This window comes from Apteryx mantelli, chromosome 2 (genome assembly GCF_036417845.1).
Source record: "Apteryx mantelli isolate bAptMan1 chromosome 2, bAptMan1.hap1, whole genome shotgun sequence".
NCBI classification, from domain to species: domain Eukaryota; kingdom Metazoa; phylum Chordata; class Aves; order Apterygiformes; family Apterygidae; genus Apteryx; species Apteryx mantelli.
This window is the reverse complement of record NC_089979.1, coordinates 43,277,568-43,301,485: the sequence shown is the minus strand read 5'-3', so window position 1 is coordinate 43,301,485 and position 23,918 is coordinate 43,277,568. Positions and strand designations below refer to the sequence as shown.

The 23,918-nt window shown below is 38.0% G+C and overlaps 1 protein-coding gene across 1 annotated transcript; it reads right to left on the bottom strand.

Moving 5' to 3' along the window:
• Positions 1-6,774: 6,774 nt before the first annotated feature.
• Positions 6,775-16,483, bottom strand: GDAP1 (ganglioside induced differentiation associated protein 1). The gene is made up of 6 exons (XM_067290565.1): positions 16,413-16,483; positions 15,637-15,829; positions 14,153-14,326; positions 10,531-10,625; positions 9,944-10,058; positions 6,775-7,602 (listed from the first exon to the last, which is right to left on the bottom strand). The coding sequence occupies exons 2-6, from the start codon at positions 15,740-15,742 to the stop codon at positions 7,220-7,222; spliced, it is 873 nt and encodes a 290-aa protein (XP_067146666.1). The 5' UTR covers positions 15,743-15,829; positions 16,413-16,483; the 3' UTR covers positions 6,775-7,219.
• Between the last annotated feature and the right edge of the window lie 7,435 nt (positions 16,484-23,918).

Genomic DNA, 23,918 nt, shown 5'->3' with positions numbered 1-23,918 from the left:
GCATCCTCTCATTTCAACTTAGACAGAGATGTTAGGGACATGTAGGCATGTAGCCATGCAACCAGCTTGAAACATTTCTGAGTTTAAGTATTGCCATTTCTTGTGTTGGGTTAGAGGCTTGGTTTGCTTCTACCAGATTTCAGACGAGACCACTGGGTTGCAATGAATGCCCTTCAGTCACTGTTGGACTTCTGCCTCCATATGCTGCTATAGATGTAGAACTGCAATCTGAGTTCTTTTTGCTGGTGCTGCTCTCCTGCCAACCATTTTGGGAATGTTTCCATTTTTCCTGCTGCACAAAAGGCTTCCAAGAATTTCTGATATCAAGCAAGAATGGGCAAAACCCTTATCCAGTATGCAGCTCGTCAGAAAATCAACTAAGCACAATTATTTTCACATTTTTTTATATAACATAAATCCAGTATATTTTTGATTGATGGAGCTTCCTTGTATCACAGTCTGTAGCTAACAGCTGAAAACTAGTCAGCTATAACTTTTTGGTATTCTTCTAAATACAGAGAATAAAAAATATATGATGTTGTTTTGGAATCAATCCTAAACATACATTCTCAGACTTGCTTTAAAAGAATTCTTTATTCCAAAAATAACTCCATATTCCACAATTTTTGATTCAGTCCATGATGTCCATACTAAAGGCTTAAACAAAATAAATGCATTTCTAAGTTAAACTCTGCATATATCTTTTGTTTCAAAAAGGCATTGTGCCACTTTTGTAACAAATAGGTTGACTAAAACAAAGCTTTTCAATGCAAAGTCTTGAAATGTGGCTCATGGCATAATGACCGTAAAATCAAATTTAGACCTGATATAAGTAGATGCACCACTAAATTTTTTGTAACAGTGACTCATACCAGATCTGAATCTGGCTCTTTGTTTGAAACTGAAATCTTAATACCTCCATTACTGCAACATTGGCCATTTTTGTTCTATAGCTTTCAGTGCCTTTTACCTCTGTGTTTTAGATCTATCTAAAAGTTAACACAGAGGAAGAGTAGACAACTCATTAAGTCACCAGAGCTGGACAAAGGGCATCTGGCCTCACCTAGCACAGACTTCCTGTGAGATCCTCTATCTGAGCTATTTCTATTAAAAGATTTAAAAAACTAAGCAATAGATCCTTCTCCTCCTTTTACTGGCTTTGGCTCTGGGGTACAGTTCAGAACTCCAGTTTGGCATCTAAGCTTGTGACAATGTGCCTGGAGAGAGTTATGCAGTTCAAAACATATGCATTCACACTGCCTTTTTGAACAGGAGTCTGACTGAAACATCTGTATTAGGAAACTGGTTCTACAATGTAGTCAACAGAGATGTTCCTTCATAGTGTCTCCTTCCACTGACTTCAGATAAATAGTTTAAGCATGAATACCTCCCACAAAGTGGCAATCCAAGAACCTTGCTCCACATGCAGGAGAGCCACCCAGAGCTGAGCAATAAGACATGATGATGATGGAGTTTCTCTGGTGTGCGATACTTTCTTCTTTGGTTAATCTGGACTCCAGAGTCTGGAATTCTCTCCCATTCACCAAACCTGTGTTATGCACCTAAAACTATTCTTTCCAAGAAGTCAGCATTTGCTAACTGCTGGCTTTTAAGCTTAGCTGCCAGATGAGGCTGTGTGACAGTCCCTGCTCTCCATACAGTAGCCAAGTGACTGGCTCTTAACCCTCCATGTGTTCAAACTATGTTTTGCTGCAGGAAATGGTTCTGACACCTGCAAAGATGGACACTTTTTGTGCTGATAAAGCAGGCAGAAGGGGGAGCCTGACTCTGCAGCCTAGGGCACAAGGGGGATTTTTTTTCCTCTCTATATCTGTGTTTTAGCAACTTTACTACAAAGTGGGGGAAAAGGATTTCACTTCCTGTGAAGTGGGCACCTCAGCCACCAGGTTACTGAATCGGTCTTCTCCTTACTCATGCTCTGGCCCTATGAATGCTGTATTTTCTGCTGCATAGGGACATACTTCATGAAGAGGAGTGATGAATCCTCTCCCCTCCCCACACTCCTTGGCTTTGTCCTGGTGGTGCTCAGCAGATAATCCTCTCCCTCATGCTTATATTGGTGATACCTGGTGCTTCTAGGAGGCAGGAGAAGTGTAGCTGGATCTTCCTCAGCCTGAGGAAACAAATTCAAGTCCCATCTTCTGTATGTCACTAACCACTAAAATCTTCAGTTTGGCACCATCTACCTACCACAGATACCACCACTTAAATGCTTAAAGTGAGGTAACTTTTCAGAACCAAGCCCTAAAAGAACAATTTTGATGGTTGCAATTGTTTCTCAACATGCAGAGCTTTTTGTCCAGTCTTAATGCAGCAGCAATCAGCTTCTGATCTAAATCATCAGCTAATGATGAAAATTATAACAAAGCACCAAATATACTGATGTATTGTTCTTATGTCCCTGCATTCACAATGTTATCAAGTGTTATTATAAAGTTGTTATCAAAGTAAATAAAGGATAGACAGCAGCAGGTGATATTTCTTGTAGTAAAAATATAAAAGGGAACACATCTCCACACAAAAACATTCCAGTGACACTAATGGTCTGAGTGGTTCCTTTTCCACATGCTGCCTCATTCTGCCTGAAAAGCAATTTCCTTTAAAGAAGCTGTTTCTAACTGGTTCTTCAGTTATAGCTGGGCATGCAAAAAACTCTTCCTTTAATCCTTCCCTGGCTGCTGGTGTGTGTGGACTATGTGTGCCTTCACAGAGGGATTTAGACAATGTGTTCAATCTTACAAAGAATCTCAAAAATTACACATGATAAGACACTGAGTTTGGACATTTCTCAGTGTGTTAATTTTAAATAAATCAACCGAATTTTCATCAGTCCAGTTTTAAAGCTGAATTTATAAGTATTTTATAAATATGAAATTTATAAATATAAACAATGTAATAATATTGTCCAATGCCCATTTTTAACAGAATAAGTATCGAAGGGATTAGTAGGGATATTATATTGAATAAATATGGACATTAAATTTAGTAATTTTTAAGATCTGCAAGTAGATTATAATGAATTATGTTATTATGTTATCTATTAATTTACAAAACACATATATACGCAATTATTTATGAATATTTTTAACCGTCTGTAGTAAAAATTAACATTGACGCTAAGAAAAAAATAGCTAGGATTTCAAGCCTGGAAACTCTAGTTGTTCCCCGCATTACTAAGCTCATCCACAGCTTAACTATTTTATGATGCAACATTTTTAACTGCACATAATAAAGCATCATGATTATAATTTAGAAAGAAAAAGAGAAATAAAAATGCTACTGAAGTACTGTATAAGTGAGTTGAAGTATTGTAAGCAGTCTAGCTTCTGCAATTTCCTGAGTTCTGAGTATCTGACTTTTTGACCTGGTACTGCACCAAAACTAAAGATTTTCTTTAAAAGAAAGGAGGGGAGGAAAAACATATTTTGTTTGGGAAGTTTATAGATGTCTGACTTCCTCAGTGCATCTTATAAATTGCCTAAATGCAACCTTATATCTCTTTGTCTAGCATCAGCTAAACAGAGAGATAACTTTATTAAGGAGGCCTCAGTAAAGAATAATCCGTCATATGCCATCTTGCAGAGCAGAGTGTGCTCCAGTTAGCTAGATCCACTACTTTTCACCTACTTTCTTTCTATTTCTTCTCTAACCGGCATGAATCAGGGGATACAAAACCTGCTCTCTGCAACGTTAGTGTAGACACAGCATACGTATTTGTCAAATTACCTTACAGAAAGGAGCCATCAGCTTCTGCAACTCAACCATGTAAGCCAAGAATCATGGTCATACTCAGAAAGGAAGCGATTTTCTTAACGATTAACTGAAAAGGCAACAACTGCATGCCCTCCTTTTTTTAATGGCTTTTCAGCATTATTAAAAGGCTTCTGCTGACCCTCATACAAAGAAAACTATCACTATAATTGCTGTTTCCAAATATATGTAAGGCAATCTCTTCAACACCTTTTACACTGAAATTTCAGAGGCTTCTTTCTTGAACATCTCCTTACAGCAACATTGTGTATTCCTCAAATATGTTGTGTTTTACTGAAACAGAAGACATAAACCAGTCTAGAAAGCAGTCATAGAGTCAATGTTTATTTTGCTGGTCCAACATAGAAAGGTATGATAGGAAATATATCTGATGCATGATATGAGAGCAAATACTAAATAAAAACCAAAAGATTGATTGTAACCAATCTAAATAATGTCCAGAGGTGCCAAAGCAAAGAAAATAAGCCAGGCTAAAAAAAAAAATTTACAAGCATCACATGAAAGGTGCAAGGAGCCATATAGAGCATATGTGCTTCTAAATCTCATCCCACTATGAGGAACTTAGGTATGGGTAAGCCTTTTGCTGCCACCTGTACAGGAACCATTAGAGCACAAAGAAGAGTACATCAGAGCAGTGAGAATAAGTAGGCTGTCAAATACTTTAGCTAACAGACATGAATTTAACTAAGGATTCAAAGTTTTCTCAATAATAGTTTTATCCACCTTCATTCCTGTAGGCAACAAGTTTAACTGCTATTCAGTGATACACATTGTAATGTGAAATCCTATTTTAACTTTGCCCTCTGTTGGACAATCTTATCTATCCAGTTTAGAAACTACATACAAGCCTAAATGACAGATATTAGAGAACTAGCCTGCAGCAGACTAAAGCAGTTGTTTCAAGGGCTTTTGAGAGACCACTAGTTTGATGAGGATGCTCACATCCATCTGAGATCATAAACATTTTGTTTGTGAAAACTTCAGTGATTTCCCACACAGCTCAAAGGCATTCCAAGGCAGAGGAGCTCCTGGAGCTCCTGGAGGAGCACTGACATCTGGTGGCCATTTCAGTCCTCTCCAACAATACCTGCAGCTCTTGGCAGGCAATGAGCACTAGTGGAAGGGCAGGGATCAAGTTTTGGAGGGGGGGGAAGTAAAACTGCACAGCCTCCTTAATAATCAGTCTGTATCTCAGCATACAGTGCTGCTACTGTGAACTAACCTGGTATGCCTCTGGAAATAGAAGTGTGTTCTTATCTAGACCTAAAACATTGAAAAAAAGATAAAGGGAAAATAAAATACAGCTTTCTGTAAAATAAATAAATAAATAAATGTCATATATATTGAATTTTACTGTGGCTTCATCAGATTATATTTTACAAATGATCTGTCATAAATACATGCAAAAAAGCATTATGTTACAGGGTATACTCTGGGTCTAGAAACTTAGTGGAAGATGGTTACAAGTAAATGCAGATACGCTGCAATACATGAAAAACAAAACCCAGTTAAAGCTGCCAGCACATTAATAGTATTGTTGGATTAATTTTACTCTAGAGATAACAAGTTTTTCTAAATAGAGCACATTTAATTCATCAAGTTCTTCAAAACAACTCTGTCATGAAATAGAATTACATAAAACTGTCTTTTGGACAAATAAAAAGAGCATTGTTTCCTAGATAAGATGTTTCTTATTAATGGAAAGGAGCAATGAGATTTGGGCCCGCTTTTGTTAGACAGCTAACACAATATTAAATCATAAGCAGCAATATTCAACAATGTTATCCATTTTGGTATCTTGTAGACAGTGAGACTGCCAAGATAAAAACTACATCTGTACACTTCAAACTTTAGAGAGGATCTTCTTGATGCTCAAAAGCATTAGTTGAGAAAGACTACAGCCACCAGCATCGGATCTAAAATTTACTTAGGTCTGTTGGCACTGGTTGGTGATAGGCAAATATTTAGAGCGACACTTTGCTTGTTGTAGTTATCTACAGCTTGTAATCAAAATTCTGAACTTTTCAGACAGTCATGAAAGAATACAAAATCTTATTAGACTGTCATCAGAATTTCAGCCATTCCTGAGTGTTTTTGTCTGCAAAGTCTACTTTCAGGTAAATGTGCATCTCTCGTTGAAACGGGATCTAAGTTCAAACACAGTAATAAAACTCATCATCTGTTGAATAGCAGAAAGTATCAAAGTGTTTTTATATATTTTTGCACTACTTATTTGCACTACTTATCTTCTGTCTCCAGCCTGCCCTACATTTTTCACTTGTTTTCACCATTATGACACCTTACCATCAGTAAACAGACTCTGCTAAGTAGCTGTTTCACCTTCAATCTAGGCTACCTAACCAGATTCAAAAACAGTGAACTGTTTTAAATTAGTTTCACAAAAGGCATTTTTGTGCATACATTTTCTAATTGTCTATGGCACAATGTGGGCAAACATTTCATAGAAGCAAATGCAATTGCTGACATATCCAAGTTGTGCGCAAAAAAGAGCCAGTGCTTAGAGCTGAAACAAGGACAGGTGCATGGGACACTAATATGGAGACAACTGTACTAAGCCACCACAAGCGCAAAAGATAGAAGGAGCTGATGGGAGTGAAAGCAGAAAAGGGCACTGAGTTTGTTATGACCCAGCCAGTGTTTGTGGTTGAACTGGTTATCTGAGTGGGTCAGAGGCTATCCAAGAGATTTTCAAAAGACAAGAGTCAGGTTTTTTACTCCCATTTGTAAATCAACAGAAGTTCAAAATCTGTCAATTGTCTTTTTTTTTTTTTTTGCAGAATTTCACTCACGAGGCCCACAAATCACTGATATTTACATGTATTTCAGGTCTTTTCCTGTACTACTGCATGAACATAGGGTGAAAAAGTAGCTCTATAGGGCTACTTTTTAAAACATTCATAATGGTCCAACTGCAAATCAACAGACATTAATCAGTACAGAGACACTTGCTCCCATACACATGACAGGCACAAAGCTACATCCCTCTCTGAGCATTTAAACTTAAGTGCTGTTTTCAGTGATTCACCAGTGCTGGTTTCTGCACAGTAACGCATTTCACCCACGTGAAAAGCTGTCACATTGCAACAAAAGTATCTACTAAATAAAAACATTAAAATTAGGTCAGGCATTGGGTAAAGGAGACAGAAACAATAATCACTTTAACAAAGTACTGTCACAGCCCTTATAGCTCCTCATTCAAAAAGAAAGTATCTTCTTTTTTTGTTGTCCCCTCAACATTTATTTTCCACAAATATATCAGCATTGCCAATCCAATTATTCAAAAGCAGGAGACAATCACTGTGTGACAGTGTTCTAATTCACAGACATAACCTTTCTTATATGCTTATTTTTCATATTTTCCTGTGGGCTAGAGATGACCTCCACCTACCACCAGGGACAGACAAGTCTAAAAATAATTTTGTCTGGTTCTAATCGATAGCATCATGTTGGCAAACCTCTTCCGAAGACACATGAAAGCAAAATAACCCATTCCTGCTAGCATGCCAACCAACAGGCTGGTGCCAAGAACTCTGGGTGCTCTTTTCTTGGCCACACGGAATGCAGTTGGCAGAACTGCTGAGATTAATATATTGTTGACATGTCCTAAAACTTTGTAAAAAGCTTTTCTCTTCAGGACACGCTCATAATAGGCTTCCAAGTTGGGTCGTTTTCCGTTTCCCCAGTTTCTTCTTGCTAATCCCAGAAACTTCAAGCGATGTAATGTGACAGCAAGTGATACATCTGCCAAGCTGAAGAATTCTCCGCAGAGCCAAGGCTGATTCCCATCTTCTAATCAGAGATAAAACATAAAGAATCAGGAGCTAATGGAGTACAAATATACATGGAAGCCTGCATAGGCTAATATTTAGTTTAATGCTATTTCATTATGCTACCTAATAAACAATAACAACACGTCTGCTAAAATCTGACTTTAATAACTGAACTTTTTACCAGTTCCTACCCATTGTTCACCCACTATGGCAAAGTCTTATGCTCAGCAGTCTGGACTACATTTGTTATGAAAGAAGAGCCATATTTTAGGTTTATATATAAATTAAGACTCATAGCAAATATTTATTTTTCTCAACTACATGTCTCAGATCTGATTTAAATTAACAGGAATGGAAAAGAGAAAGGCAGCTTAGCTTTTGCTGAAAAATTACTGTTTGCCTGAGGAGTTTATCATCTTGACTGTGTCACTCAGCACCGTAACATTCACTCAAGAGCTGCTTTTTGCTGAAGACTTTCTAGTCAAAAAGAAATGAACCAGATGTCTGACCTGCACTGAAAATGCCAGCTCAGGCAGAAGATACAGATGTGCCACCTGTCCCTCCTTTGTGCCTCCTAGACCCCAAACTGTATCATTTACACTGAGAAGTTTGAGAAGCAATGTGTATCCACACTGCCCAACATTAGTTAGGAGCACACAGAGGAAGATGCCAGACTGCCTCTCCATTCAAAGGAAAGAGGTTGAAGCGTCCTGAGATGGCTCAGAGCAAGCATTACCAGGCAGCACCATGCCTCTAACTTCAGTGCTCTGCACCACCATCTCAAAGGGCTTACCTGTACTGACTATGTAGGGAGCTTGTAAAAACTAGGATCTGAAATTAGGTATCCAGTCTAAGTGCCAGTGCAATTAATCTGCTCTTAGATCTCAAATGGGACTATGCTGTGCCCTCCTATTGGCAACCTTATGCAGTTGCTCCCACACAACAGGCACAGAAAACCACTGGCGTGAATTTTTAGCAGCCCATCTGTGGAAATACAGAGACCCTGGAATATCCTTTTCAACCCATTTCCCACCTGAGGAAATGGCACACCACGGATACTAGTCCTTTTCAACTGGTTATGCAGGTCAGGGAGAAAGACCTATACAGCAGATGAGTCTATTCTCTCTAGCTGAAAGGACACATAGAAATTAATCCTGTGCAGCAAGATGATAAAAAGGAAGACCAAAGAAGTCAACCCGTGTAAAATAAAGATGATTGAGGTGGCAGCAGCTATGGGTGAAGGAGGGATTTGAGCAGTAGTAAGAAAAGCAGAAACTCAGAGATTGACCAAGACGTGACAGAAGCACTATTCACAAACCAGGAAATCTGAATACCTCAGACAAAATTCAAAGAAGCATTTAATCATCATGTATTTTACTAAATCCTGTGACACTGTCAGGTTTCATAAGCTAAACAGTACCATACCAGGTGACCGCTTGGAAAAGCTATTTAGCAGAGGAAGAAAAGAGGCTGCTGGAAATGATGAGAGACTTAATTTGCTGAACAAAATTCCACCATCCTTTGTGAGTTAAAACACTTAATGTGACTTTCACTGTTGAGTCAGTAGAGAATTTAACCTATAATTTCAATCACTAGTTCAAACCCGCCCTGTCTTGATACTAACTGATAATTACCACCACAGCTATTTATAGAGCCACATGCAAAGAGTTATTGATCTGAGGAGACGCAGTTGATATTGACTGAGGTTTCATGCAGCTCCCAGTGAAGTCGGAGGAAGGATTCCTATTAGCATCACTGGGAGTTGGCCCAGACTCTGAATGAGCAAAAACACTAATCTCATTTAAACAAAGCTCAACTCTCATTAGGTGGATTTCAGGTCAACACCACTGCTTTTGGTATGGGGTGGGGGAGCTGCTCTGTGATCAGCTTTAGATTGCTAATTCTGCAACTACCACAGATACCAACACCCCAAATCAGCACAATATTTAAATGAGATCTTAATTTTAAATAACCTATGTTTAACATTAAGGTCATGCTCATTATAGTGAACTGAGGGCTACAACATCAGGAAGAACATTTTGTAGTTCAGGTTTTCTTGTTTGTTTTGTTTACAAAATACTCTAAAAATGTAGAGCTAATTATACTCATGTTATGCTGAAAATGTGATCAAATGCTATAAAACCCACATTTACTCATATCAGATTTCTACTCACAGACAGCAGCAGTAAACTAAACCAGTGTTTAAAGCAATATTGATCTCTTTTGTGAAGTTATATCAGTATATGCTAAAAGTATCAAATCAGATGCATTAAAAACAGTCCTATAATGGTGCTGTCAACTGGTTTACTCAGTCTTCCCAACATAAGCATCAACAGAACTTAGCAAGAATAATCCCTTACCTGGTGTTTCCTCATTTCGCCTCTGCAATTCAGTCTCAACCTGATCCAAAACTTTTTCCAGTTCATCCAGTATTTTCTTTAGGTACTTTATATTATCATGATCCAGCAGTTTAGACTAAATATATATATATACAAGTTAGTGTTTTAATCATTGTATAGAGCTTATACTTTTATCAGACAAACTTTTACTTAGATGCTACTGTGCTTATCCATAAAATGTGATTGTTTTTTCTACACAGCCAGCTGGCTACCATTTGGATACTGCTGACAATTCAGATAACAGAAGAAGAACATTTTATAGAGATGGTAGATATCTAGGTTTGCCTGATCCTGCAGGGTGCTCAATATCCCAAAACCAATGCAGATATATGCTTACCTTTGAAGTCAATGGGACCAGTCCAATACTTCAGCACACACTTGAAGTGTGTAGCTGATTTGAGGGATAGAGTGCTTCATGCCTAGTAGGGTTAAACCACTGCATAAGTATACTGGTAATGTCAGGTGAAACAGAATGTTTATATTTTGACAGAAAAAATCTCACACTAACAAGCAGGTAATGTAGGGTGGAACGGAAAGAGTTTTCTTACTTTAAGGCGCTTCTGTTTTGCTATATAGGCATCTTGAAGGTCTGGATTTTCTTCCGCAAGTTTCTTCAATTCTGATTCTGTATTACTTATTTGGCCTGATACAAAAGATAAAGGAATGACAGGAATTGATCAGCAAGTCAGGGAAAAACATCACACCAAAGATATAAGTAGTACTTGAATAAAGTATTTGCACCAAGTGGGGATCCAAAAACATCATGTTTGGAAAAATTAACGGCTGCATAAATTGATCCCACCACACCTTCTACTCATCAGTTTGCAGGGAACTCTGTAAGTGGTGATTTGCCAGGAAAGAATGAGGATATTTTTCTCTTACTCAGACAAAACCATTTCACTACCAGAAACTATCTTCAATCCCTGAAGTTCAGCTACAAATACCTTAGATCTCTGATTGCTTTGTGCCTCAATTCCTGGGTTCCTAACACACTTTGGTGCTGTAAATGTGCAGGAAGGCCCATACTGAGATTCTCAGTAATGTCACAGTAGGTCATGTGCATAACCCCATAGCAAAAGCCTATATACCACTGAATATAGAACTTTCTTTTGAGTTAGCTAAAATGTGACACCAAAATCTGTGAACCCTTCCAGAAATGGTCATTACAGAGTATACTGGTGTTCTAGAAAAACATTCAGTATATGATTTAAAGAAGGAATGCCGTGAGGATTTCTTTTAAATGTGTACAGCCTTTTTTTTCTCTTTAAAATGAAACTTTGTTTGAAATGCCTTATTTACAGACCTAGAATATCAAAAGAGAGACAGTAAGAAAGAAGGTATCTTCTAAAAATAAACATTTCTAGTAATAAACTGAGAACAGAAGAATACTTATATGGCATGAATCACCTCCTATTTGTACATGGTAATTAAGATTAGTCCCAATTAAGTCTTTTAAATTAAACTGATAAAAAATTCTTGCTAGGGAATAATGAATTCATTGTTTTATATATTCCTTGTTTCAACCTGATGCGGCTGTGACAGCCATCTTTCAACACAGTATATGAAGAAATTGAAGGATGTAATCACACAACTAAAAATTTATATATGCAATTATTTACTTAATTGCATTTGGTATGTGTAATAGTAATATATAATTTGCTGAGGGGTTATTATTATCTAGCACTTTGAAAAAGACCAGTTTTTCAAAGCTGAAAATTAAACTATCCAGGAAAAGTTTGAATGAGCAAAGGAATTGTTTAAGAGTATTTGTGAGCTATCCAAAAAAAAAGGCTTCAAATCAAGAAAGCTGGCTGTGCTTAGGTTATGAAAACAAAAGATAGGAAAAAAACCTGATTCAGACAAATAGTAATTTTATCTTTAGGCATATAAACAGAGTGCGCACATATGCATAAACTGACAACAATTAATACCAGTTAGGTATTAGAGAAAAAAATATATATGCGTTCAGCAAAGCAAAAGACAACACAGTAAAATGAGCCGTAAAAATGCCTATGAGTAAAGTAGAATTGCTCAGTAAATAACTATGATCCACATTTAGGAAAAAGCCAGATGATGCACTGCAATTATAAGACAATACTTCATGTTCCTTCAGTAAAGAGAATACTAATTGCTGTTACAGAAATTATCCATCCAAATCAGTCCAGTTACTTTCTATGCAATTTTTTTTAAATAGCCATTGATGATTGGAACATCAACACTGACTTCTAAATATTTTGCAACCTTGAAGAAATTTCCAGTGGACAGAAAGGAAACTAATACTGTGCTAATTTTTTATAAAGGATAACTCATGCAACTGTAAGGACGACTAACTGTCTGATTTCAATTCCAACAAAATCATGGGGTAGCTGATAGAGGATTAACTTGCTAAAAATTTTAGGGAAGAGACTAACACAGTTTGTTGGAAATAGATCTTCTCAAACTAACATCATTTTCTGTGACATTATGAATTTGGTAATACATATGTACTATATTTCAAAGTCCCTGTGGTATTTGACTTTGTTCTACAGAACGCTCAAAATATAATACAAAAATCAACATGATATAAACTTTTGATACTGAAAAAAATCAGAGATCTCAAAATGTAACTGTGAACAGGGAATCATCATTCAGCAAAGTCTGCAGGATTTTATTCTTGTCCTGGAATTATTTAATTCTTTTATAAAACTGAAAAGGAAAAATAAATGCATTAATCAAAGTTTGCCATGGTACAAAGATTGGGAGGGACGTAAGCAAAGGAAAAAGCTGATACCCAGTGCTCTGAGCTGGTTGGTAAACTGGGCCTCAGCAACCAATCCATATTTCAATACAATCCAATATAAAATATAAACTGAAGCAAATGATATAGGCTACAAATGATATAGGTCACATTTCCTGGAGAGAGGACTGTAAGTTCACAAGCAGTTCTGAAAAGCTAGACGGAGGTCATGATGGATACTCAGCTGAACAAGGATTTGTAGTGCAATTCAGTAGCTAAAAGCAGGACCAATACAGTCCACAGATACTATACATTTAGAAAACAAGAAGAATAAATAATTTAATATTCTTTCCCTATCTGACACCAAAGTGAAAGAAATCTTATGTCCAATTCTGGTGTCCAAACCCAAGAAAAATAGAGCTGTGAGCATGGAAGGATGATTTGCCAAGGGTTTTTCTGAATATCACTGACTTTTTTTTAAACTAAAAATTATTTCTGAAAATGGATTCTAATGGAATTCAGATCCAGTAGATTTCAAATCTACTGGATTTGAAACAGGATTTAATTTGAGGAAGTCCTCTGTTATACAGGGAACTGGGCTAGACAGATCTTAACTCAGGCCTTAATATATATTTATAATGAGAAACTGGTATCTATAGAAAAGTCCACAAGCAAAATATAGATCCTAGGGAAGTCAAAGGACATTTTACTATTGATTCTAAAGGACCACAGCTTCATCTTTCATCTTCACATCAGCCTCTGTGATTCTAAATGTTGGGTTATTTGCATCCAGGATTCTGGTTTAAATTGAGCTTGAACAATATTCATTTGTCAGAGGAACCCAGGCTACTTACTTCCTTAGACCTTTTTTTTTCTCCCTCTACCCCTGGCACTCAGCTTATACTAGTACATTCTCCCAAAAAAACAGGGCCTGATGATTCACTGAGAACACAGTATATAAAAATACTCTGTTTCACTGAGGCTAATCTACATTTGTATGACTTTAACTGAGAAGAAAGCAACTGATATTAAAGAGGTAAACTTCTGTTATTACACATCTACTAAAAATAGGTTTTCTTCAGTGTGGTGGTTTGGTGTGAGCAGTAATACTGCAGTTCCTTGGAAACACTTTTACAAGCATAAGCAGCAAGATCAGAAATTAAAAAATTCACAGCTGCCATTTTCTTTTATGCACAGAAAGCACATTTCCAACTACTAGGAAAATTAATTCCATATATGCCTAGAAAATAGCACTTCCTCTTCCACGCTTTCAAATCATCATAAGCTACAAAAACAAATAGCAAGTATATTCACAGATTATCAAGGACTACAGTTAAAACCAGAAATATGTGCCCTACATATTCTGCTCAAGGCCCATTAAAGATAAGATATCAGATTAATGTAATCAAACATCCTGTTAAACAACACACATTCAGATCTGTATCAGTACATACTACGAATTCTGGTTGTGGCATAGGCTGGAATCATGGAATCCACTGTTAACTCAGGGTGTAGGATGCAGCCATGAGTGTAGGCATCCATAGGCAAGGAGTCTAAAAGCTCTCTATAGTGTTGCACCCTGGGATAATACATGCTCCCTTCTTCTGGCATTAACCTTGGTACTTCCTCTGCAATACAATCACAAAATTAAAAAAAAAAAAAAAGTTAAAAATGAAGAACCATGTAATTTGTCAACAGTAATACTCCCAAAGCCACCTCAGTTATACCCGACTAGCACAAATGACACAGCCATGCTAAGAAAGCTTCTGCTACTGAGCAGGGTCCCCCACTGTAACCCAGTAGGGTTATCACTCCTCAGAAAAATGTACACACTCACACTTCATTCTAAAACATTTGAATAATTCTATTCTTATGCAGCAACCCCTGTAAAGGAGGATTTGAGGCCTTTGAATCAGGGAACTGGATTCAACATATATTTTGTACTTCTAGGGATAGGAGGGATCATGGCACATAACCCTATAGTTCTTTCAGAATAGGGCACAACAGAGGTTTAAATAAGCTATTATGACTGTAACATTACTACTGCAGCAGTAACATTATTAATATTATAGTAAAGGCATCCTATTTGAAGCACCATTAGAGGTATTCCTGCATACCGCTGAGTTTTACTCTACCCTCAATTTACCCAGGTCCTGACACTTCATTTGACTAAAATGCCAGCATTAAATTCACATTATCTTCACCTAGCAGTGAAATTTTCTTCATGCTGGAAAATCATTTAAAGCCACTGCAGAATCACTAAACCTCTGAAACACAATGTGCTCTCTCTCTACACCTAAAAAAAAAAAAAAAAAAAAAAATACAGCTGTGCATTTTAATTCTTTTCTTCAAAAATGAGGTGGACTATTTTCCAGCACTACAGACATGGAGAATTTCAAAAGCTTGCACATGTTCACTTTTAATTTTATTCTTCCTATTTTTTTTCTCCTCCTTATTCCATTTTTGGCACCAAAAATACTTTGCTCTTTCTATCTTCTACTTTTTAAGATTATTCTGGAATTAACCAGCAACGTATATCATTCTTTTTTCTGGACAAAAAGGCAGAGCTGTCTTGGAACAGCAGAATTTATGCAACTTACCATTCAATATATTACTTTTATCAGTGACAGTCTTACTACAGAACTAGTACATAACCGTGTTTTCATGTTATTTATTTTGTCATGCTAGCAGAATGGGTAAAAAAGACAGTATTGTTGTTGTTGTTGTTGTTGTTGTTTAATTTACAGCTACCTGTCCAGGTGCTGGAAGGTCACGAAAGGAATGTATTTTATCCCTTACCACCAACTACTGGAGATATTTACTTGTGAGATTATAAACATTTTCTGGTCACAAACAAAATACTACATAGTGATACAGAAACTGTTGCACGTTACTTGCACAGTGGAAAGATAACACACAGAAATGTCTGTAAGATTACCATCTACAAATGTTGCTTCAAGATAATCAATAATCTGTGTTGCCTCACAAATAATATTTTCCCCATGGATAAGGACAGGTACTTCTCCAGAAGAATTTAAACGCATAAACCAAGGTTCATTGTGTTCACTCAGCGGCAGATTTACATCGTGTTCTTCACATTTGAGGGCTTTTTCAGCAATTGCCAAGCGCACCTGTAAAGATATTAGTGAGTTACTTGATGAAAAATCTTCCACGGACAAAAACGTGTAGTCTGCCGAGCAAGTCCACCCCATGTGGCCCAACACAGCCTCAGGGGACTGGGTTCCACTCGTGGCTCTGCTGCTCGCTCTGGGCGAACTGCTCCACCCTGCATCTTTTATAGCAACCCTCTGCCAGGTACCCCTCGGTAAGGTGTCCCTTTACATTATACCCACTGCAGCGCACACATTTGTACCGTGCACCTTCACGCTACGCCCTTTGCAGGGTACCCCTCGGCAAGGTGTCCCTTGACGTGACACGCTCTGCGGGCACGAGCGGCGCCAGCACGTTAGCGCAGGGCCTGGCGGGGGGCTGCGTTCTCGCGGGCACCCAATTTAATTTTAGGTCGCTGCACGCCCCGCAGGGAGCCCGGGGCCCTCGGCAAGGCGAGCCGGGGCCGCCGCGCCACGACGAGGCCCGGCCGGCAGCGGGCAGCCCTCTCGCGTCCCTCCCAGGCGGCCGAAAACGCTCCTTCGCCGCGCAGAGCTGCGCCGGCTGCTTCACCCCCGCCAGCACCTGCGGCCCCGCCGCCCTCACCTTCTGCGAGGAGAAGGACTGCGTCCAGTGGTACAGCACCAGCCGCCCCGCCGCCCCGCCGCCGCCTCCGCCCAGCGCCATGCCCGCCGCCGCCGCCCAGCGCAGCGCAGCGCAGCGCTGAAGCGCAGGGGCGGCGCGGAGCGGAGCGGAGCGGCGCGGCCTCGCCCCGCGGCCCGGGGCGCTTCCCCCGCGCCGCTCCGAGCACGGCGCTGCCGAGGAGGAGACCCCGCGGGCGGGGCCGTCCGCAGCTTTCCCCAGGGCAGCAGAGGAAGATGGATGCGCAGGGAAAGAGATCACATGGCAGCATTTTTTTTTTTAAGGACCGCTTTTTTTTTTTTTCTCCTCGAACAAATAAATATTTGCACCATGAATTTAAAGGATACTGAGGTCGTGCTCTAAGGGAAAAAGGAATGATAAAGGTTACCAGAAAACACCCTGAATTGGACCATATCAGTATAAACAGCATTGCCAACTGCACTTAACTTATAATAACCACAGCAGGTAGAACTAAAGATAAAACTCTATGAAAATAGACACATCTTTTTTTCCTTGAGCTGTGTTCTTTCAACCTACAGAGACAAAGCACCTTGATTTTTTTCTGTAGATGAAGTCTAGAAGTACTTGGCAATTTTGCAGGTTTTTTTCCCCTAAATGAAGTAAAGTCCTTGAAAAGTATTTGATAACAAAAATTAGCATCTCCCATCAGAAAATGCTTCCCCTGTATTTCAGAATGGAGATAGCTTAGAAGATGCAATTGCTGATAGGAGAAGCCTCATCCATTAGGCACTATCTGCTGAATCAGACGAGCAAACTAAAAAAACACGGAAAGCTAACACAGCCCAGAATATTGTTCTTCTCATGCCAACTGTTGGATCAACCATAAAGGTGACTACTTTAGGTGAACTAAGATACCTCAGTCATGCATACCACTTCTTTATGCCCCATGCAGCCCACCATTAGTGGTCCCCACCATGTGGAGAATGCATGAAAGAAGACCTGAACCTAATACCTTGTGAGCTACAGCCCAGTAACAATTACATTTGATTTTAAGTGAAATTTTCACACTTTTGTAATCAAAAGGAGTTTTGTTATCAGTGTCAACTGAGCCAAAATTTTCATCTGGATTCATAGCTATTAAACTTTGTGATCATGGCCAAGAGTTTGGTCTTGAAACACCATACACAAAACTGAATATGATTCCTGACAGTTAATTGTTGTACAACACATTTGTCAATATTCTCTTGAAGCTTCTAATAGTAAGCCTGTGGGCAATACTAAGCAGCAATAAACACCCTTGGGGGGTGTTAAATATCATCAACTAAACCAAGAACACTAAGCAAGGGGATGAATTTAAGTCACTGAATGAGACAAGTTAATGCACAAATCTTATAAATCAGAATGGAAGGAACTAAGAGCCAGTTCCCAGCCCGCACCATTCACAAGAGGGGCACAGTTGCAGCCCTGCAACCTCCCAGTGACCACTCACAGTCACTCACAAATAGCCTCAGAAGGGCAGGCACGATGAGTGGCTTCTCATACCTATCTGATACTAGTCAGTGTGTTACTGTCAGTAAATTTGGGGGAATTTATCTAACCTAATTTTAATTCTTTGAAAAGTTGGAGAATTTGCTTAGAGTGGATAACAAGGATGCAATGTTTCTCCAAAGCTGTATGTCTAAGAGTGCTGGAGCACCCTCATGCACTGGGGCTTTAACCCATCACTCATGCACAGGTTTTCTCATAGTCTCTAACCTAGGTTGCTGTACATTTCCTCAGAACTAGATCTTAGAAAATCTCAAGGCAAAGAACAGGATATTGGATAACATTAGAAAAAAATTTTTTTTTTTTTGAAATTTACGTACACTAGAGACTGTATTTTAGGGTTTTTTCTTTTTCAATTTAGCCTTGGAATCAAAGTGTTTTCATTTTGTAAGTTACCAGATCACTGTCCCATTTCAATTTTCTTGTTCAACTAATCTATTTAATATCAAACATGGACATCTGAGTTATGTTCTGTTACCTATTTTAGATGACTAGAAGGGCAATTAAAGAGAATAAAATGGCTCTGTTTGAAAGGAACATCTTGGATTTAAACTTATTCTGTAAGTCAGGAGAGAACAACTAACAAGATGACTAAAATATATCTAATATCTTCACTGTAAGGGTGAGGTGTTAGCAGAAAAAAAGATATACATGGAGGAATCTGAAGACTGTATTTCTCTGTACTATAATAGAGATGCAATTCATTTATCCCTGAAGTTCAAACAGCATCAGACTGCTGATTTAGTGAGATCTAGATCAGATCCCACAGCAGCTTTTCAGATAAATTATAGAAATGAATAGCTTGCATGGGAATTATTCATTCCTTGAGGTTTGTACATGTTCAAATCTGTGTATTAGAGATGAAAAACAATTATTAGTATTTCATAATTTTTATAGCCACACATGTCTGTGAGTTGGCATTTAGTTACATGGATTTAACTTTGCTTACTCCAGAAGCTTCAGCTGCATGAACTTTGAACTTTCCTCTTAATCTCAAAAAATAGTACAATAGACATGGCACTGGGAAATTTACTGTTGTTTCATGTTCCCTTCTTACTTCTGAACCATGTGGGAGAGAGGAAAGAAAAGCAGCAGCATTATATGGTCCTGTAGTCTGATACTAAATCACCCAGTTAAAAAAGAAATTACACCAGTGAGTTTTTGATGTGCAAAGAACAGCAAAGAATTCAGTTTTGCTGAATACTGTTGCTTTTATTAGTGTTTAAAATGTTGTCAATGGCTAGTCATACAAAGATTTAGAGGCCTAAATTCACAGAAAGTGAGGTCTATGTTTTATTTTATTCAAGTTAGCACATCAACTGTATTGAAGCAGTCTGCAATTAAGTATGAATTCTTCATCATTAAGTAAAAAAGCCTTATCTTATTAGATAGCAAAAGGGACAAGTGTGAGCCCATTATCTTGGGAAAGTAGTTCAGAAGTAATATAATAACTCACATACATACCCATCTAACTAGCAAGATTTTCTGATATGAACACGTTAAAGCTTAGATAAGGCAAAAAGTATCTGGACTCTTTAATGAAATATACATTAATCAAATGTATTTAAGAGTCTTAAATTCCTAAATAAATAGCATTTAAACAGAGAAAGAGAAATGAATTCATAGGAAACAATGCAATAATAAATAATTCAGAAGAGCAAAGGTTTTTTATTTAAACATTTATAAAATGTTTCTCACTGTCTTCTCATATCCAAAACATTTTAAAATTGCATATGTCATATATTTCATAAATAATGCAGATATGGGAAGCTAGTTATAGCTTAGCTTCCATGAATGGAGTAACATCCATGAATGGAGTAACACACTTCACTCATAAGAGAGAAGCAGCACTATGTTTATTGCGGTAAGATAGTGACTTAACAAAGTTCAATGGTAAATAAGAATGATTTAACGAGATTCGATTGGCAAGGTTCACTCAGTTATTTACTGCATAGAGGACAGGATCAGATGCAAGTGCAAAGGAGACCCTCCCACTGAGTCACAAGGTTCAGAAAGGACCCCCTTGCTTTCCAAACTTCTTCTGCAAGGAGTCTGGGTGCGGCTGGATCCAATCCTGGTCCCAGACTTGGTCAACGGTTCATGTCTAAAGGAGTGTGTGTGAAGGGGACCCTCCCATTGAGTCATGAGGTTCAGAAAGGACCCCCTTGCTTTCCAGACTCCTTCTGAGAGGTGCCTGGGTGCAGCTGGATCTGATCCTAGTCTCAGACTTGGTCAACAGTTTATTTCTAAGGGATTTAAGTGCACAATTAATCAGAGATATAACTCAGCAAAGTTTCATGATGTTCGCAAAAGTTCAGCATGCTATTAATCACTTACCAAGGATCTGTGGCGGGTAAGGAATCTCTCAACCCCAAGGAGTAACCTTGAGAGACCTCCCTGCTCAAGGGGAGGTTCTGCAGTGCAGCCTGCTGCCATGCAGGAGAGCTCAATGAGCTCTGGGCTGCCCCCTGTTTATGGGGAGGAGATGATTGACTCATAGTCATATCTGCATGCTAGATGGGTCTTAGTTGGCGCGTGCTCAATTAGCCCCTGTCTACATGCTGTTTATGGGAGGTCAGATTGAGGGGGAGAGAGCACATCGGGGGGGAAGGAGCACACTGTCACATCTATTCTGCTTTTGATTACATGATGTCCCTAACTTAGAATGTGAGCATTTTCATATGACTTTCCACAGGACACTCCATCTGAAAAGTAAAAAAAATCGTCCTTTTATTGTTTTGGCCTATTTGAGAAGGAAAAGAATCCAAAAAAATATTTACACATTTGTATCACAGGTATATACGTCCTAACACAATACAGAAAAGAGGAACAGCAAGAACAGCATTTCCTGCTGCTGACCTGTTCAATGATAACAGGGCTTCTACAATCATATTCAGGTACTTACCCACCCTCACACACCCCTGCCTCAATATTGCTATGAAATACCACCAGCATATCCATGTTTATATTCCTGGCTTTCATAAGCAACTGTTTGGCTTCCCAGACCATTGCTGATGTAGCACAAGGCAGAGGAAGGCTGGGAGCAGGGCAGTCGAGCTGGCACAGCAGCTCTCGGACCAGGCCGGTACGTCACAGGGTGCTCAGGGTGGCCACACACACCCTCGCCCGTGCCTGGCAAAAAGCTGTTTTCATAACTGACCACAAGAGGCCTCCCTTTTCTAAAAATATGATATAAAGCATGCTCTTTCTCCAGGAGTGCTCAAGAGGAAATATAGCTGAGGCTTTTTTCTTCAGAATTAACACCTATCCATACCTGTATGTTTTCCTCTAAGCCCCTCTATCTTCTTATGCACGAAGAAAGCCAGCAGAAGTGCCAGATTATGAAAAAGCTCAGAACCTCTTGGAAAACCTTAATCCAAATGCATTTACAGAGAGTTCTCCAATATTTTACACAGTTGAAAGTTATTCTCTGTGAAGGTGCTTTTTAATGTGTAAGTAGAATGAATACAAAAGAAGCACAAGGCACAGAAATACAGAACTGCAAATCCAGTTGGCCTCTTGGCACTTTGGCATTGAAAGCAGACTGTCACTGTCTGACGAGTCACTTCTCTCACTATACTGATTTTCTTGCCTTTTTTCTCTGTATGGCCTCTCTTGGGCCCTTATTTTTATCATCTTGTATGTTTTTTATAAAATGTATATACACACACCTATACAAGTTTTCTAATATGCAGATTTTTACCTCATGAAAAGAAAATTTGCTGATATTAATATTATTTATATAAGTTGTACCAAAACAGACTTAATGAGCAGATGTATAAATTAGGTCAAAGATCTGGAAATCAGGATTCTGGTTTTGTTTTCTTCCTGACTTTACCAATCACTCTATGATATTGTCAGGAAACATCTAGGCCAGATATGTTATAAAAGTGATTGCTGCAAGTAAAAAAAATGACAGTTTTTTACTTAACAGATCAGTTCTTTGTGCATAATCAAAACCAAGTCTGTTTACTTTATGGGAAAAAAAAACTTTGGCTGTTTTCTATGCAGCTAGAGGTGAAAATTAGCTGTATTCCACTTATGCATCATTAGCAGAATCATTAGTTCAGTTCTAGGTGCAGACATGGCATAACTGACAGTGGCGCAGGAGTCAATGTTGCTTGGGAAAATAAGACATTCTATTCTGGACCTTCTGCCATCAGTAGTTATTGACTAAATTCCCATTGCAAACTCTGCATTACTGGTGATGACATATGAGCAAAAAGAACATAGCACAGAATTCATATACGCTGGTGAGATCAAATATTGATTCTCATGAGAACTATCTTTTCAAGATGACTGATGAAATAGATACGTAACTACTTAGAAATGAGACCACAAAGCAAAGTTATGTATTAACAGTCACAGTTCAGACTATCTGTGCCCTAACTTAACAGTGTATAAAACCATGGAGGGGTGCCAACCTAAGTAATTCTAGATGGCTATTACATATTTCTGAAGAAATATAATCACTGAGTTACCATTTTACATCCAACAATCCATCTATTAATTAGAACTTATTTACTCACTTTCAAAGTTACTTACCACATCACACCAGGTTTTCTTCAGAGATTTTGCCACAAAATTCTGCCCTATTTTTCTCTAAATACCATAGTCCATCCTGTTTCATGTAGAAGGAAATTCAGATATCAATACCTCAGAGATACTCCTTGATAATGATTTTTTCTTCATAAAATTATTCTTAGTAGTTTTATAATAAGCCTACTTTAAAATAATTAGTCGTGATTGTATGCATTCCTAGTTCTTGAGATATAACAAAAACATTCATTCTTTCAATGTTATAAAACCTTCAACAGTTTTAGTACTGGAATCCAATTTCTTGAAATACCAGGCTTTTTATCATGGAAATACATTTAATACATTTGCATGAGTTCCCAAAAGGCCAGATTCTTAGCTATAATCCTTAAAATCTAGATATTCTCATTCCAGCTTTATCCAACCTATCACTCATCAAGCTTTTATACAAACAGAATCTTCAAATTGTAAGATCCAACATATCAGCCAAATTCAAAAGATCTAAAACTGTGTTTTTATCTACTTGACTGTGTTTGTTGTCTCTCTGTGCATATGTAATATGCTGGCTAAGGAACTTGATTGCTACTGAGATATTAGGAACAGTTCTGCAAATTCATCACTTGCTCATCTTCAGTTACATTAACTTAAATGTGACTACTCATATGAGTAAACATGACAACTCATATGAGTAGAAATTCTATTAAAAAGTTCTCCTATGCTCTGTACTTCTGTGTGCAGCATCCAGGTGTTGATTTATCTACTGTTTTTTAATCTCATAGTGATGACAATTTTTTGAGCAAAGAGCCATTGTGTTACATGTTTGCACAGAAGTGTCTAGCACATTCAATTTTGGCTGCCATTTAAAAATTTAAGAAGCTACCACAGCACAAACAATACATGCAAAAAATAGTATCTTCCAGTTATTGTTTTTGGTCAAAAAAAGAGTATGCAACTTTCAGCTAATAAAATGGATTATTTAGATGCTGAAGCAAAGTCCACTAAAGTTAGTGGGATGACTTTCATTGACTTCAATGGGTCTTATGTTCAAATTCCACTGCAATGACACTGTGAAATTTAAAGATCCAGTAGCTATGATGACAGCCAAACACAGAAAGACTTTAGGAAATCAGAGAGATTAAAACAATTTTGTGAAATGTCATTTGAAGTCTCATGAAGTGTATTCTGTGATTGGAAAATAATTTTAAAAGATCTTTCCTGTAAATTGTAGAAATCAGATTGTTTCCATCCCTGAAATGTGCCCAAATTTTTAGCACTGTCAAAAAATTTCTGAAAATCTTGGTTATACTTTTTATTGAAAATGCTGCCAAAACTATTAAAAAATACCTTATAGAATGAGTTTAAACCAAACATTTGATCTTTTTCAGCCAACCATCTGCAAAAATGTTTTAAAAATATTTTAAAAGCTAT